General features: G+C 64.9%; 1 protein-coding gene across 3 annotated transcripts in view; it reads left to right on the top strand.

Moving 5' to 3' along the window:
* Positions 1 to 204: 204 nt before the first annotated feature.
* The window catches only part of DOK7 (docking protein 7), a 35,173-nt gene continuing 19,849 nt past the window's right edge, over positions 205 to 15,528 (top strand). Inside the window, exons 1-4 of one of the 3 annotated variants that reach the window (XM_046657439.1) lie at positions 205 to 355; positions 428 to 473; positions 8,561 to 8,791; positions 10,601 to 10,801. In XM_046657439.1, the coding sequence (XP_046513395.1) occupies positions 302 to 355; positions 428 to 473; positions 8,561 to 8,791; positions 10,601 to 10,801 (532 nt within the window). In that variant the 5' untranslated portion in view covers positions 205 to 301. The remainder of the gene's footprint in view (positions 356 to 427; positions 474 to 8,560; positions 8,792 to 10,600; positions 10,802 to 15,528) is intronic. The other 2 variants (XM_046657440.1, XM_046657441.1) reach the window with 2 other exon arrangements.

Raw genomic sequence — 15,528 nt, 5'->3', positions numbered from 1 at the left:
CTGGACGGGGGCCCCCGGTGGCCTCAGGTGCCCCGCCTGCCCATTGCCCGGGCCGGGCCGCGCAGGGGGCAGAGGGGCGCTGGGGCGGAGGGGCCGCGGGTGGCCGTGCGCGCACCTCGGCGGGGACGCCCCAGGCGGCCCGGGGAGCCCCGTGCGCCCCGCCCGCCGCCCCGCCCGCCGGCCCGCCCTCGCCGGCCCAGCCCAGGGCCCTCGCGGAGCTATTTTGAAAGTGACCCTGGGCTGTGCGGCCGCGGGGCGGCGGGGCGAGGCGCGGCGGGCGCCGCGGGAACCATGACAGAAGATGACCGAGGCGGCGCTGGTGGAGGGCCAGGTCAAGCTGCGGGACGGCAAGAAGGTGGGGGCGCGCGGCGGGCGCGGGGCGGGCGCGGGGCGCGGGCGGCCGCTCACGCTCCCTCTGTCCCCGCAGTGGAAGAGTAGGTGGCTGGTGCTGCGCAAGCCGTCGCCGGTGGCAGGTGAGCGGGCGCGGGCGCGGGGCGCGGAGGGGCGGGCGCGGCGGCCTCCAGCGCGGCCGGCCGGGGCGCAGCCAGCTCGCCCGAAATAGCCGGCGGCGCGGGCTGTAACCGGAGAGCGCCCCGGCCTCGGCCTGCTCCGGCCGCGGGCGCCGGGGCGCCGGGACCCTCCCTTCGGCGAGGACCCCCTTTCCAGAAGGGCTGACTGAGGCCCGGAGGGGCTGGCGGGGGGCGGCGGAGCCTGCTCTCGCCCCTCCCCCATCACGCAGCAGGGAGCACCCCCGAAACTTATGCTTCTGTGCGCCTCCGGGTTTGAGTTGCGTCGCTGGAGCCGAATGCGCATGGCGGTGCGGACCCCGGGCGGCCCGTCCACCTTCCCCAGGTGGAGCAGAGGCTGGGCTGCCAGGTGGGAGCAGAATGCTGCTTCTGTGTCTGAGAAAGTAAAATCCCCGCTGTGGGGGAGCAGCTCTCGGGAGGAGACGGTGGCGCCACCCCAGCTCTCCCCGCCACCCAGCGCCCCCAGCGGGGTCGGCCAGCCCCGAAGTTGGGCATCTTCAGCCTCAGCAAGGATTCAGGCGCGGTTGGGAGACTCGAGCTGTGCGGCTGCAGCTGTTTCTGAGACAGGTGCCCTGGAGCCGGCCCAGGCCCCAGGGGTCTGTGTGGGATGCTGGGGGTGTGCATGCACGCTGCCTCACACGTGCGGGGCTGCCAGAGCGTCTTCCGGGACGCCTGGGGTGTGTCGTTTCCCAGGGAGGGCGGGGGGGCGTCCTCCTTCTTCTGCGCCTGGGGCCCCTCCTCTGTCCCTTCTGCTGAGCCTGCTCTGGGCACCTCATGGTTGCAGCGCGAGGGCCTCCTTTTGGCTGCGACACACTCCTTGCTCGCCTCAGCTTCTCCTCCGAGGGGGCCTGGGCTCCGTGCCCGGTTCATTCATCCAGTCTGTCTTTCCTGTCCAGACCAGTGCCTGGTGCCATGGGGTCCTTGTCCTGGGGAACTCCAGGGGTCCTGGTGGAGGAGGGGTAGGGGCTGGGGAGACAGAGGGGCCCCTAGCAGGCAGGGAGTGGGGAGGCACTGGCCAGGAGGAGGGCGGGGGCAGGGGCCACAGGGATCGGGGAGTGGCTTTGGCCACCTGTGGCTGGAGGCGGGGCTGGCTGGGGTCGGGTGTGGCTTGGTGAGACAGTGGTGAGCCGGGCTGTGCAGGCCCCCAGAGAGGCTCCTGGGAGGGGTGCCCCTCCTGAGGAGCAGCCCTGGGGGTGGTCTTTGTCTGTGTGCACGTGGGGGTGATTTGCAGCCCCAGGTGGTGGATTATATCTGCGTATCAGATCCCTGGTAGGTGCGCTGCCAGCCCGGCCGTGGAGAACACCGTGGAGGAAGGGCCCTTCTGCACTGCAGGGGGGTTGGCAACGGGTCCCCAGCACCCCAGAGGCTGAGTCTGTAGCGGACTTGGTGGTCATCGAGCTTTTCCTGGGTTTTACCCTATGCCCAGGAGCAGCGGAGAAAGCGGCCGTGGTGGTGGAGCGCCACGGTCCGGGAGGGTCGAGCTCCCAGGCCAGGGGCGCTGGCCACATTCAAGGGGAGCTGATGGAGGAGTAGGGAGGACATTCTAGGTGGGGCCCCACGTGCGCAGGGCTGCAGAGGCTGGGGACAGGGTGGGAGGGCATGGAGGGCGGTGGAGGGCACCCCACTCTGGGCTGAGGTCCACTCTGAGCCGCACCCATCATCTCATGTCGTACCCAGTGTCTCAGAACACCCACTGTCGGTGCCGGTCACCGCGGCGGCCCGCTTCATTCTCACATCGCATGAGGACTGCCGTCATGCTCTTACAGATGCTGGCCAGGCAGGGCTCCAAGCTGAGCCCCCTGCCACGCTGGCCTGCTCTCAGCGGCCTTGCTGGTGCCCAGTGCTGACGCTGCGCTGCCATTGGTCCACCCTCCCCTCAGGTCAGCGTTCCTGACCCCCCCCCCCGCCCTCCCATCCCTGGCTCTGGGCCCATGTGGCCCCCTCTCTGGAGTGCGTTGGGGTGGGCCTGCCTTGGCCCCCGCCTCACCTGCCCTTGTCCTGGACACCGGCTCCCAGGGGGCCTCAGGTGTAGGGGGCAGGTTGGCATCCTGGAGGACACCACAGCTAGGACCCCCCCAAATCCTGCATGTGGCAAAGGGGGGGGCCTGTGAAGGAGAGAGCATGGGCCAGCCCGCCTTCTCGTCATAAAAATCCAGGACTCTTATCTTTAAAGACGGTCCTTTCCTTCCGGGAGGGCCTCAGGGGAAGTTGAGAGGTACCCCCAGCCCGGGGCAGGCCCAGAGGACACCCTCCGCTCTGGGCTCTTTCTCCCGTTGGCACTTTTCTTAACCAGGAGCATTTCTTCTGACAATGAAGTTTCGTTAGTGAGAGAAAGAAAAAGCTTTGCTTTTATTAGACGAAGTGACGAATCTTCACAAACAGGAGTAATGCTTCAGTGGGACATGTCCCTTGGGGCCTCGACCTCTGGCCTGGCTGGAGAATTCGTGTCTGGGTCCCTTCTCTGGGCTGGGTCCCCTTGAGACCTGCTCTTGCTACTGACGGTGGGGTGTTGGTTCAGCCTCACTGGGTCCCCGCCCTCAGTCCTGGCACTGAGCCCTGGAAGGCAGGGTCTGGGCTTGGCCTCAGCCTCCTGTCCGCATGGAGACCTCACGGAAGACAGCCAGGGCTCCCCGCAGCCCCGGGTCAGGACTGGGAATCGGAGCGCCGGGCTCAGATCTTGGCTCCGCTGGCACAGACTGTGTGACGCTGACAGTCCTAGTCGGGCTCTTGTGATGGTCCCCGCGGAGGGCAGACAGATGGTGGGTGGGAGGGCTGACCCTGGACCTGTCGGGCCCGTCTGCTTCTGCTGGCCTGTGCTCTGGGGGCGCCGTCTGTGTGAGCCAGCACAGCCCTCCACGGGCCCCAGACCCACCCTACGAACCCGCTTCCTTCCAGGTGGCATCACCAACAGGCCTGGGCCAGGGTCAGAGGGGCCCCTCCTGCCTTTCATCTGAGGCACCAGCAAGCTGGCCTGGTCAGCAGTCCCCATTCCCAGGCCGCTGCCCCCTCAGCAGGGTCCCCTAGGGCTCCTGCCACACTGCTCTGCTGAAGGCGCTGGCTCAAGGTCACCATGACCTCTGAGGGCCAAATCCAGTCCCTGCCGGGCCTCCGTCCCAGGCCTCCAGCTGTGTCCGCGTGGGTGTCGGCCTCGTCTCCCTGGCTCTCCATCCTCTGTGGCTTCCCCTCTGCCGAGGCCGAGGCCGGAGGTTTGCCTCTGCCCGGCCGGCCCTCCCTGCAGCCCAGCCCCCGGCTGTGATCGCCTCGAGTGCTCATGACTCCCCGGTTATTTTTACTCCAGACGCGCGTGTCCAGCTGCCTGCGTGCGCCGCCCGGCATCTCATGGGCCTCTCCGGCTCACGTGTCCTGGACAGAACCCCACCTAGCTCCCCCGCCGCCCGCCGGCAGCCACCTCCCCAGGCCTCCCTTCCCCCACCTGCACCCAGCATCGCCCTCACGGCTCCCCATCCCCGCATCCCGCCCGCCAGGAGGTCCTGTGAGTCAGTACCGCCTCAGGCAGAGAGAGGGCCTCCTCTGGCTGTCACTGCATTCCTGTGGAGCAGCCCCCGTTTCCTCTCTGCCTAGGCCAGCAGCACCTCCCACCAGAACAGCCGCAGGAGCCTGGAGGCCTCTGCTGTTACCCTGTGTCTGTTCTCCACATGCAGCCAGGCAGAGCCCTCTTTGCTGAGAGCCCTCAGGGCTCCCTGGTGCACTGGGATGAGGATCAGGTGCGCTCACCAGGCCCACCTGGCCGGACCCCACTGACACCTGGGACCACTCTTCCCCTCCCCTCATGCCGGCTGGCCCTTTGGGTCCCTGCCTCTGGGCCTTTGCACTGGCTGTTCCCTCTAGCACAGTGCTATTCCCTCTGGGGCTGTTGGGCTGGCTCTTTATATCACTCAGGAGTGGTTCTGTTGTCTCCTTGGGGAGAGTCTCTGACCCCAGCTTAGGTCCCCGACAGCTGCTGTCATCAGTGCCTGTTCCCATCCCCTGAGTGCTTCCTGGCAGTTTCTCCTCCATCTGCCTCTTCAGTGCCTCTCCTCTTGGGTGTCAGCTCTGAGGGACCCGGCTCAGTCCCTTGGGTCCCTGCTGTTCCCGAGCAGAGTGAACTGGGCTGAGGGCTGCAGGGAAGCGGACTGGCTGTGGGCAGAGCGAGAGGCGTGGTGGGCTCTGGGGGTCCCGGCGTGGGGTTCTGTCAGTGTCAGGCCTCTTGTGCGGGGTCCGAGGTGCCCATGGGGCACTGGCCTCCCCCAGCTTGGCCCCCCGGCCCTGCTCACTACAGGTGGCAGTTGCTGGAGGCAGGGCCCGCTGAGTCCAGGGGGCGGGTCCTCTACGGCCAAACCCAGTCCTTCTCTGTCTGATGATGACATGGGACTGGCCCAGGCCCTGGCCGAGCTCCCCTGCTCGTCCTGCTCTGTGCTCGCTGGCAGGGGTGGCACTTGCTGAGAGCCTCGCCGGGCCAGGCCGGGCTCTGTTAGCGCTTCGGCTCTGCGGGGGCTGGGGAGTACCCATTTCTCAGATGGAAAGCAGAGGCTCCAGGAGCTGAGGAACAGTCCCCAGTCACCAATGTGGGGTTTGAACCGGGTCAGCCCCTGCACACGAAGTGGCCGTGGGGATGATGTGGAGTGTGTGTGTGGGTGTGTGTGTAAGAACGAGCATGCAGAATGCATATGTGTGCATGCATGTGTGAGCATGCACGCATTCGTGAGCGGGTGTGTGGGTGTCTGTATGTGTGCATCTGTGAGTGCATGCCAGCCTGTGAGCATGCGTGAGTGTGTGAGTGTGAGAGTGCATGCACCCCGTCGGTCCCCTGCCGTGGTTTACATCTTTGGCACCTTTTGTCATTGCCACATCTTTCCCTCCCTCCCTCCACCCCCTTCCACTGTGGCCCCCCCACCTGCCCTGGCCTGTGGGTGCTCGTCTCCTGCCCCGGGCCAGGGCGGTCCCTGGTCCCCGGTCCCCGCAGGCTGCAGCCCCATGGCCCCCTTCAGCCCCAGGCTTGCAACACAGGCTGCTGCTGCTGCAAGGGGGGCCAGTGCGTTCCTCGGGGTCCTCAGGGCCGCCTGGCCTGGAGAGGAGCCCACCCGAGGCCGTGTGTGGGGCAGCCGGCATGCTGGGCGAGAAGGCCAGCGGGGCTTCCTCCGCCCTGACCAGGGGACCCGTCCCAGGGACAAGGCTCGCTGGCCTTCACGTGGTGGCATGCAGGCTCGGCGTCCCTCTGGCAGGGCTGGCCGTGTCACACCCTGGGGGCGCTGGCACTGTCTCCCCTGCTCCTGCTTTGTCTCTGGCCCCAGGCCGAGAATTGCCCTTCTCCTCACCTGGCGCTGCCTGGCCCTCCCCCCAGGAGGGGATTTAAAGATAGGGTCCATCTGTGGCCCGAGGGGCTGGGGCAGGGACAGGGCGGGGCCGTGGCTGGGGCATGGGGCCAAGGGGCCATGAGGCTTGTGGCCGTGGGTGGGCAGGGAGGCGGTCAGCTCCCTCGGAGTAGGCCACACAGCTGCCTCTCACCTGCGTTGCTCACGTGTGAAAACAGGACCCGTGACCTGGGGTGTCTTCGTTTCCTGGGGCGGCCGTAACAAATCGCCACCAACCTGGGGGCTCCTAAGACAGCAGGCTCTTCTCTCTCAGTCCTGGAGGTCAGCCGCCCAAAGTCCGGGTGCGGGTGGGCCGGCTCCTGCTGGAGGAGCTCGGGGGCCCCTTCCCGCCTCCCACTCTCGCCCGGCGGGTCCAGGTGCTCCTGGGCTTGTGGCGCACCAGCCGTCACTGTCTTCACGTGGCTCCTCCACTCCTCTTAGGTCACGGTCATTGGATTTCGGCCCACTCTAATCCTGGAGGGGCTCATCTCGAGATCCTAACTTGATTATATCTGCAAAGACCTTTTTCTAAAGAAGGTCATATTGGCAGGTTCCAGGGGTCAGATGTGCTCCTACCTTTTGGGGGCCCCCATCCAGCCCACTACAGATGCGCGAGGGCGCTCGTGGACCCGGATCTTCAGGAGTAGGATATGGCTGCGTTTCAGACACAGCCGGGATCCAAAAAGACTGGACGGGCCGGGGGGAAAGGGTCTCAGGGACAAATGTCGGCTCTTGGCGCGCGGGCCCCCGAGACCAGTCTTGCTGACATAGACATCCAGGGTGGGGAGAACTGCTCGGCGGCAGGAGGCACCAGGAGAGTGTGAGGAGCCGCAGGGTGACGCACTGGCCGTTGTAGAAAATTCGACTCTAGCCCAGGAGTCGACAGACTGCACCCCTGAGTCAAAACTGGCCCCCTGCTTCTATCTGTGATAAAGTTTTACTGGAACACAACTGTTCACTTATGTGTCGTTAAGTCAAATAGTTGTGACAGAGACTGTATGGTCCACAAAGCCAAAAACAATTACCATCTGGCTCTCTACAGATAGGTTTTTTTTGACCCCGCTCTTGGCTATATTACTGGGAGCATAACGCCTAGAACAAAGGAGGTGATAGTCTGGTTCTGCTCTTCCGGTCAGGCCTCACCTAAAGCGATGGTCTTTCATTTGACAGCACATCCCTACCCTCCTCTGTGCCAGGCGATGGGGCTGTCACTGCACAAGCAGGAGTGGGCCTGCCTTCAAGAGCTCACCTTTGTGTGCATGTGTGGGGCAGTTGTAGGGGACAGACAGCAGAGTGACAAGAGATAGACAACTGGGTAGAAAAACCACCGCGAGGGACGCGGAGCCTGCTGTGGGGAGGGGGCGGCAGGACATGGTCGGTGTGTCTGGGGGTGTGGGTGGTGCGGCCGTCTCGCTGCGCTCCCTTCTGTCACTGCCCTCTGTGCTCGTGGCTTCTCTCCTATCACGTGCACGAGGCTCTTTACTGCAAGTCTTTCTGTGCTCACTGCCTCCTGAAGTTCTCACCTCTGGGGCCTCTGGTGGCACATGTGGGGACGTTTCCATAATGGCACATGACCTTATGCCGCCTGGATGACATTCCTCTCTGGCCGGCAGTGAGTTCCGAAGGAGTCGGCCGAGTGCAGCCTCATCTGCAGGGAGGGAGGGGTGGCCTCGGGTCCTCGGGGGTGCCGGGCTGCTCTCGCCCGGGCCCTGCTGTGCGTCCGGGCCTGGCAGGGGGATGCGCCATCTCCAGTGGGCCAGGACCTGCCTGAGTCAGGTCACCTGGGCCTGGTCCTTGCCTGGTTTGTGGGGCCTGCTTTTCTGAGGATTAGAGGGGACACGTTGCTGCCCCCCTTCCCTCTCTGCACAGGGCAGGGGCACCCAATTCTCGGGCTGTCAGGTGGGGTGCAGTGGTCTCACCCCGAGGTGTTCACGCCAGGCCCGTACCCCACACGCTCCTCAGACACGGCAGACGGGCCGGTGGCGGGCGGCGTCTGGAACCGCATCCCTGCGCCGAGGGCAGCTGGGCCCGGGGTCCGCTGTGCCGTTGGAGTAACAGGACGGCAGTTACAACGAGGCGAGGAAGGGGGGGTCTTGAGGACAGAGGCCTGAGGGGGCCGGCCTCGGGCACATCCCCTGCAGCCGGGAGGAGACTGCTGCTCGGGGCCTCGGGGGTGGGCTTGGGTGGGGTCTGGCAGTGGGACCCGGGGCCCAGTGCCTGCCCCTCCCGGGGCTGGAGTCCAGGAGGCGAGGTGGGTCTGCTGTGGCAGGAAGGGGCACAGGCTGAAGGTCCGGGTGCCCCACAGGCTCTATGCCCGTCCCCTGGGCCACCACAGCTCCTGCAGCCCCCAGGAGCCCTCAGGAGCCTAGCGTCCGGGGCAGGGTGGATGTGCCGGCGGGGCCCGGACCCAGCCTTGGGGGTCCGAGTCGGACGGGTGGGTGGGCCACGAGGTGTTGCGGGCCCACTTGTGCCCGTGTGGCCTGCAGGCTATGTGGGGTGGGGATGCAATTTTGTACATGAGGGAACGGAGGCTCAGAGTGGCTGGGGGGCTTGCTTGGGGTCACACCTTGACCGAGGACTCTCTGAGTCTGGGGCATGCTGGGGACTCGGGGGTGGCAGCTGTGCTGGCCTCGCGCCCCTGATGGCCCCTCATGCCTCCTGTCTGTCCCGTGACCTCCGCAGACTGCCTGCTGATGCTGGCCTACAAGGACAAGTCGGAGCGAGCCAAGGGCCTCCGGGAGCGCAGCAGCCTGACGCTGGAGGACATCTGTGGCCTGGAGCCCGGCCTGCCCTACGAGGGCCTGGCCCACACGCTCGCCATCATCTGCCTGTCGCAGGCCGTCATGCTGGGCTTCGACAGCCGGGAAGCCATGTGTGCCTGGGACGCCCGGATCCGCTACGCACTTGGCGAGGGTGAGTGACGCCAGGGCTCGGGGATCCGAGGGGACAGCTCCACCCTTAAGTGTCCCGTGGGGCCCGTACCCACGGGCTGCAGAGGCCAGGACGTGACTCCAGGGCACGTGCAGCAGTATCTGAGTACCTCTTCCACCCTGCTCTGTGCTTGGGGTGCGAGGAGGGATGTCACAGTGTCACCGTCCCAGGGTGACAAGGCCAAGGAGGGGAGGGAGGAAAACAGGGCGGGCCCTCACGGCCCTGCAGGGCGGCCGGTGGGCAGACGGGGTGGCAGCTGCCCACTCCCGGCTGTGCGAGCAGAGGCGGGCGGCCCTGGTTGCGCCAGGACGGGACTGAGCCCCCAGCAGCAGAATGGTGGGGGCCGACCCTGCGGACAGCAGTGAAGCCGCAGGCCCGGACTCGCCTCGGACGCCAGAACACACAGCCGTCAGCATCAGTGATAGCTTAATACAGTAATTAAAAAACTCAAAATCCATTTAAAATAAAGACCAGCTCTGAGCCCGCACGTGCACTTCACTCGACCCCAGGACCCTGGCCGGCCTTGTCTTTGTTGTAAACATTTGAGATTTGGTTCATCATGGACTTTTGCATCAATTTTTCTTTGTTTAAATAATCATTCAAGTATCATTGATCTGGGCCGAGGAGTGTTTTGGGCCCGAGGTGAGGGCCTCGCTCGCCCCGCCCCAGCCCTGCCGGGCAGCAGCCCCTCCCACCTCCAGGAGCCCCCAGACCAGCGCTTCGTGCAGGGGGCGGGTGGACGGCTCAGAGGGCGCAGGGGCCGGAAGGAAGAGCCACACCTTTCCAGAAGGTTCCCCAGTTGGGGGCTCCCGCCGGTTCAGCCCGATTCGGTGGCACAGCTCCCTCTGCTCCTACGGGGTGGCAGTTCTTGCACAGATGCAGCTGGCACACTTTCATGGCGCCTTTATAGAAATCACGATGAGGACGTCATGATGGGTTCGCTGACGCCCAGCCACGTGGGACCAGGTGCGCCTGATGTCCCTGCCCAGTAGCCCCTCGACACCCCCACTGCAGGACCTCGGGGTGGGGCTCAGTAGGGAGGAGGAGACGGGTGGGATGGCCTGCTGCCTCAGGGCTGGAGACCAGGTGGCGGCTGAGGCGGGCCAGCCACTGTCTGCCGGGCCGTACTGCACGCTGCACCCACCCCCTCCGAGAGGCGCCATTTGGGGTGAGCAGAGCTCCTCTGTCCTCCTCGGAGCAGCGTCAGGGCTGGAGGGCCGAGTGGAGGAGGTGGACGAGATCGCGGGGAGCCGTTTGTCGTGCTCAGCGCCAGGGAGAGCCCCTAGCTGGAGAGTGGAGGGTCCGCGGTTTCTTGAGTGTCCTTGTGGCCAGGTTGGGCTGTAAGGCAGATCCTAGACTTTCTGTGAGCTGACCGGAGGCTGGGCCTCCCTGAGCCTCAGTTTCCCCATCTATGAAATGGGACGATGCCAGCTGCCCCTGGTGGGGTGTTTCCTGAGGGGAGGTGCTCTGTGAACAGGGATCCCGACAAAGGGTATTGTCAGCCGTCCCGTGTGAAGAGCTCGCCGAGGCCAGCTCCTGGGGCAGGGATGGGAAGGGTGGTCAGGGCAGCCCCTCTGAGGACTTGCCCCCCGCACCCATGAACAAAGTGGTCCCGAAGGGTAGGGGAGGTGAGTAAAGCCACCCCAGGGCTGGACACCGCTCTGGGAGCCGCTGCCGAGGGCAGGGCCGTGGTGCAGGGCTGCCCTGCCCGAGGGAGCTGACGCCTGGGGTGCTCCTCCCCTCCTTCCTCCACCCCCCGGTGATGCCCTCTCGCCTCTGCCCGGCCCCTAGTGCACAGGTTCCACGTGACGGTGGCTCCAGGCACCAAGCTGGAAAGCGGCCCTGCCACTCTCCACCTCTGCAATGACATCCTCGTCGTGGCCAGGGACGTCCCTCCGGCCGTCACGGGGCAGTGGAAGCTGTCTGACCTCCGGCGCTACGGGGCCGTGCCAAACGGATTCATCTTTGAGGGCGGGACCAGGTGTGGGTACTGTAAGTATGCTGGCTGTGGGGACCCCAGACCCCAGGCAGCTCCAGGGCTCTCGGCTTTCCCTGCAAACCTTGGCTTGGAGCCAGCCCACCCCTCGCAGGCTCGCTTTGCCGGCGTCTCTGAAACCCGGCTAGGTTCTGTCTCCCAAAGATCCGGTGCTTAGCGCCGAATCCAGACCCTCAGCTGCCCCTGCTCTTCCGGGTGGAGGGAGGGGCACGAAGCCCCCACAGGAGGCGCTCAGCATCTCCGGAGCGAGGCCTTCACGTCACAGCTCATGGCTCTGAGTCTGAGGTCACAGAGCGTCAGAGCTGCTCATGTTTGCATTTAACGGGAAAAAAAAGAATAAACTTATCAAGGACTTACTGAGAAACACATTTGTGGACCAAGGATTCCCTGTGGACAGACCAGCTCCCACCATCTGTGAGCCCCCACAGCCAGGGGCATGGTGGGGCAGGAGGAGCTGCCCGGGTGTCACAGATGGGGGCCCTGCCCAAGCTCTGAGGGCAGGGCGTCCCCGAGGGCTGCAGTGATGTCCTAGGCGAGGTGAGTGCAGAAACTGGAGTGAGTGTGGAGAAGCCGCCAGCGAGCTGGCCTCCAGGCTCGGAGGCCTGGCTGGAGCAGCGCACCCTTGCCCCTCCCACCGGGAGTTTGGGGCCCCGTGGGGACGGGGGGTTATTCCAATGTTCACTGCCCACAGTTCGCTGAGTAGGAGTTGTGCACGCGTCTGGGCCCCTATATGGACCTGCAGTCACTGGTGGGGGCGGAGCACGAAGCCCCTTCATCCTCTCTCCAGAGGAGCACGTCTGTCTGTGCTGGCTGCCCAGGGCTCGCGGTGGGGCCGAGTGGCCTCCTGGTGACCGGGCATGCAGCCGCAGTAAGCACAGGCAGTGTGCTGGGTTGGAGGGTGGGCCCCGGGTGGGAGCCGTGCGCTGGGCCCAGTGTTGTGCACCCCATCCCTGTTCAGCCTGGGACCCCCGTCAGACAAGGATCGTCGCCCCCTCCCTGGGGCGAAGGTGAGGATGGAGGCTCTGAGCTGCTGGCGACCTCACTCTGCCTGCCCCCCACCATTATGGGCATTGATCCCCTGACCTGCGCTCTCGTGGCTCAGGGCCTGCCACAGGCTTTCGGTCTGGCCAGGTTGGATAGGGGTCTGCTGGGCTCCTGGGCTTGGGTCATCCCTGGATTCTCTGGGCAGAAGGAATGCATGTGGGGACATGGTCATGCTGGATGCTGGCCACCTGGCAAGGGGCAGATGGGGTGGAACAGGCTAATTGGGCCCATGTTCCATCGGCTGTGCCAGGCACTGGGAACAAACCCAGTGGGTCTTGTGGCAGGAGCCAGCCCTGTGGGGGCAGCCTGTGAGGAGATGAGACACAGACTACAAAGATGCTCGATGAAGACATGAACGAGCAGGCGAGGGTCCAGTTCCTGCTCGAGGCAGCTGGACATCTGCAGCAGCTGCATATTACAATGCTCGCTGGGTTGTGGGCTTGGGGGATGTTATGAATTTGGAGATGCAAAAGGAGGCAGGAGGGGGTGATGAGCAGAGGTGCAGGTGGATTTGTGGGGCAGCTGCCTCTGGAGCCAGTGGGGTGGCCACAGCCAGAGTCTGAAGGGCCTCAACTGCGGCCAGGCCTGTGCCTTTCCCTCCCCTGGGGTTCTGAGTGGGAGGCGAGCACAGCTGTTGGACCGCTGCTCTGGGCTGGTGTGGTGGGGCCGGCTGGGCCCGCGGTCAGAGACTGCTGGACGAGCCCTCGGACTCCCTTGTCTTTGGCCCATTAGAGGTCGTGGCACTTGGGGGTCCAGAACAAAGAGAGGTGTGGGGGAGCCTCACCCAGCTTTATTCTCTCCCTTGCCTGGGTGGTTGGGTGCCACACGCCACAGTGGGCTGTCCCGGCACGTGGCAGCCCTCCGCTCCCGAGATCCCCTCGCTGTGGGGCGCCCTGGTGGAGGGAGGCCTGCATGCTTGCCGCTCCCTGCTCGCCCCCAGGACGGTGGAACTCCCGGGCTCAGGCCTTCCTGGCGCTGATGCTCAGACGGGATCCTTTGTGGCTTCTTGAAGGACTGGAGTGCAGACTGCCGGGGCTGCGCTGGTGTGCGCCCCACGGTGTTGGGGGCGGGGGGACCATTTCCTTGGAGACCGTGCTATTTGGTGGATCTAATGTCATAGGGCCCACTGGGTATTTTCCTCTCAGGTCTCAGAGTTTGAACTCCGGACTCACGGTGTGGGTGGGCTTCTTGTCGGCTTGTAAACATCCGGGCGTCCAGCAGTGGCTCCTGCGAGAGCGGAGGCTGGACCTCGCGCTGTTGTATTTTCCCTGGGTTGCCTAAAAACCAGAGTGAGCTGGTACAGGGTCTCCTGGGGCTTCTGTGCGAGGCCTCGAATGACTTCTGTGCGCAGCCCCGGCTGGTCCGGCAGACCTGCCTCCACCCTCAGCGCTCAAGCCGGGCCTGTTCCGTCCCCCAGTGGGACGCTGACCCCAGAGCGCAGACACTCTTGGGATTCTCAGTCTCCCATCCTGCGCCACTGGCCGACGGCGGGAGAACACTGGAGGGGAGCGAGTGGCTGGGCCAGCCCATCCCGTCCCTCTGCCCTCCCGTGGGGCCCACCAAGCTCTGTTCTCCAGTGACAAGCTTGCCCCTGCTCCACTGATTTAGGCTGGTTTTAGACTGTCACGGGAGACCGCCTCAGCCGAGCGAGGACGTCCTCATGCAGCGCTGCGTCGCAGAGGGACGGGCCCCCTGCTCATGTGGTCGGACCACCAGACCACTCAGGACCTGGGTGGAGGGCGGGTGGTTTAGGTCCAGGGAGGAGTGGGGGTCAGTGTCCTGGGGCTGCCGCAGCGAATCCCCACCAACTGGAGCCTTAGAACGAGGCACACGAATCCTTCCCATTTCTGTCCAGAGTCCCGGTGTGTGTAGGCTGGGCCACCAGAGGCTCTGGGGCCTCTGGGGAGGGTCCCTCCTGCCGTTCCTGGCTCCTGGGGGCTCCAGGAGTCCCTGGGCTCTTGGCCCCATCGCTCTCGTCTCTCCTCTGTCTTCAGATGACATTCTCCCTGTCTTTTCTCCGTCCCGATAGGTCACCAGGCGTTGGTTTTGGGCCACCCCATAGTCCAGGATGAGCTCATCTCGAAATCCTTCGCTTGTTCACATCTGCAGAGACCCTTTTTTCAAACAAGGTCACAGTCATGGGTTCCAGGATGGGAACACATCTTTTGGGGGCCACCATCCAGCCCATGGCAGGGGTCACCTGGACTGTGAAGGTTCCAGAATTTGGACCGTGATGTGTCTGTGGGCCCTGGGCACCTTTAGTCTGGAGGACAGAGAGCTGGCCAGAGTCATTGGAAGGCCCTGGAAGGTCTCGGGTGTAGGGAATTGATATCCTCTCCGTCCCCTGGTACAGGTCCCAGCCTGGCCCCAGGGCCCCAAGAACCACAGCTCCTTGGCCCTCAGTCCCAGACAAGTCTCAAGAGAGCAGCAGACAGCGACCCTGGTCTCCTTGGCCCATCTGAGACGTCCGGTGTGACTGGGTGGCAGGAATGTGCCCTGGAGGGTGTGAAGGGGGCGGCAGGCCCTGGCAGGCATGGGAGAGGCATCCGGGAAGGTATGACCGGGTTGTGTGGCTGAGACCTCTCAGGACCTGGCCAGGTGCGCGGGGGCTCCGTGCAGCTCTGGGTACCTCACGGTGGACGTTTGCTTTCTGTGGCCTCCACGTGGACAGCGGCCTGTTCAGGTTCATTCTGGGGGTGGGCTTGGTGGCCAGAAGCCTGAGGTCCCCCATTGTGGCCTGATTCCCTCTCTCTGGGTTTGTCATGGCCCGCTGTGTGTTTAGGGCTGCAGGGCGTAGGCACTGCACACACGAGACCTGGGCCTGCGTGCAGGGACAGACGGTGGGGTGGCCCAGAGATTCAGGGACTGTCCAGGTGGGGGGGTCCTCCTGGAGCCCAGAGCCTGGGAAAGGAAGGCTTTGGGGGTGGGGGGGTGGAGGGAGGGCATTTGGGCTGTGCCTAAGGATGAGTAGGAGTTTCCAGGAGGAGGAGGCCCAAAGGAAGTCTCGGTCCCCGGCATTGGCGGGTCCTCCTGTCAAGGGCACGTCGAGGGCATTTCCACATCCCTGAGCCCTGGCTGCATTCACAAAGGATCAGGGTCCTTGGATGCTGGGGAACGTGGCAGGTGGCGGAGACCGAGGCCCGGGGCTGGTCCCTGAGTCTGTGGCAGAGGCGCGTGGTGAACGGTGACCCTCGGAAACGCTCCGCCCTTGTCCCTGTGCCCAGCCGTCTGCTGGCTGCTCCTCCGTCTCCTCTGGGTCCAGTCCATCCCTCCAGGCATTCCTGCAGCCTCCTGGGGCACAGTGAGCGTCTTGAAATGAGCCGAGGACGAAGCCCAGACCAGGAGAGACTTTCTTGCTGTGTGTTTAAAACGCTGCCTCTGTCCAGCTCTGACAAGCCCTCCAGGGGCTCTTTTGGACTTTGTGGTCCAAATGCTGGGCGGTCTCGACAGAGCTGGCTGAAGCGCTGGCCTCTGACCCCAGGAACTGGGGGGGAGGAGGGAATGTGTTCAGTGGCCTCTCTGTGCTAGGCACTGGGTGCAGGGGTCAGAGCAGGGAGCACATGGCTGGGCCGGGCAGCCGCAGAGCCTGTGTGCGACGGATGCGAGACATACAGCCCACTGGGGGGGTGTGTGAGGGGTGGGCGGGGGGCACAGACTCCAGCCCAGGGGCGTTGGGGAG

Source organism: Equus quagga, chromosome 3 (assembly GCF_021613505.1).
Source record: "Equus quagga isolate Etosha38 chromosome 3, UCLA_HA_Equagga_1.0, whole genome shotgun sequence".
Classification (NCBI taxonomy): domain Eukaryota; kingdom Metazoa; phylum Chordata; class Mammalia; order Perissodactyla; family Equidae; genus Equus; species Equus quagga.
Note: the sequence above shows the minus strand (reverse complement) of the source record. Positions and strands in the feature narration are given on the sequence as shown.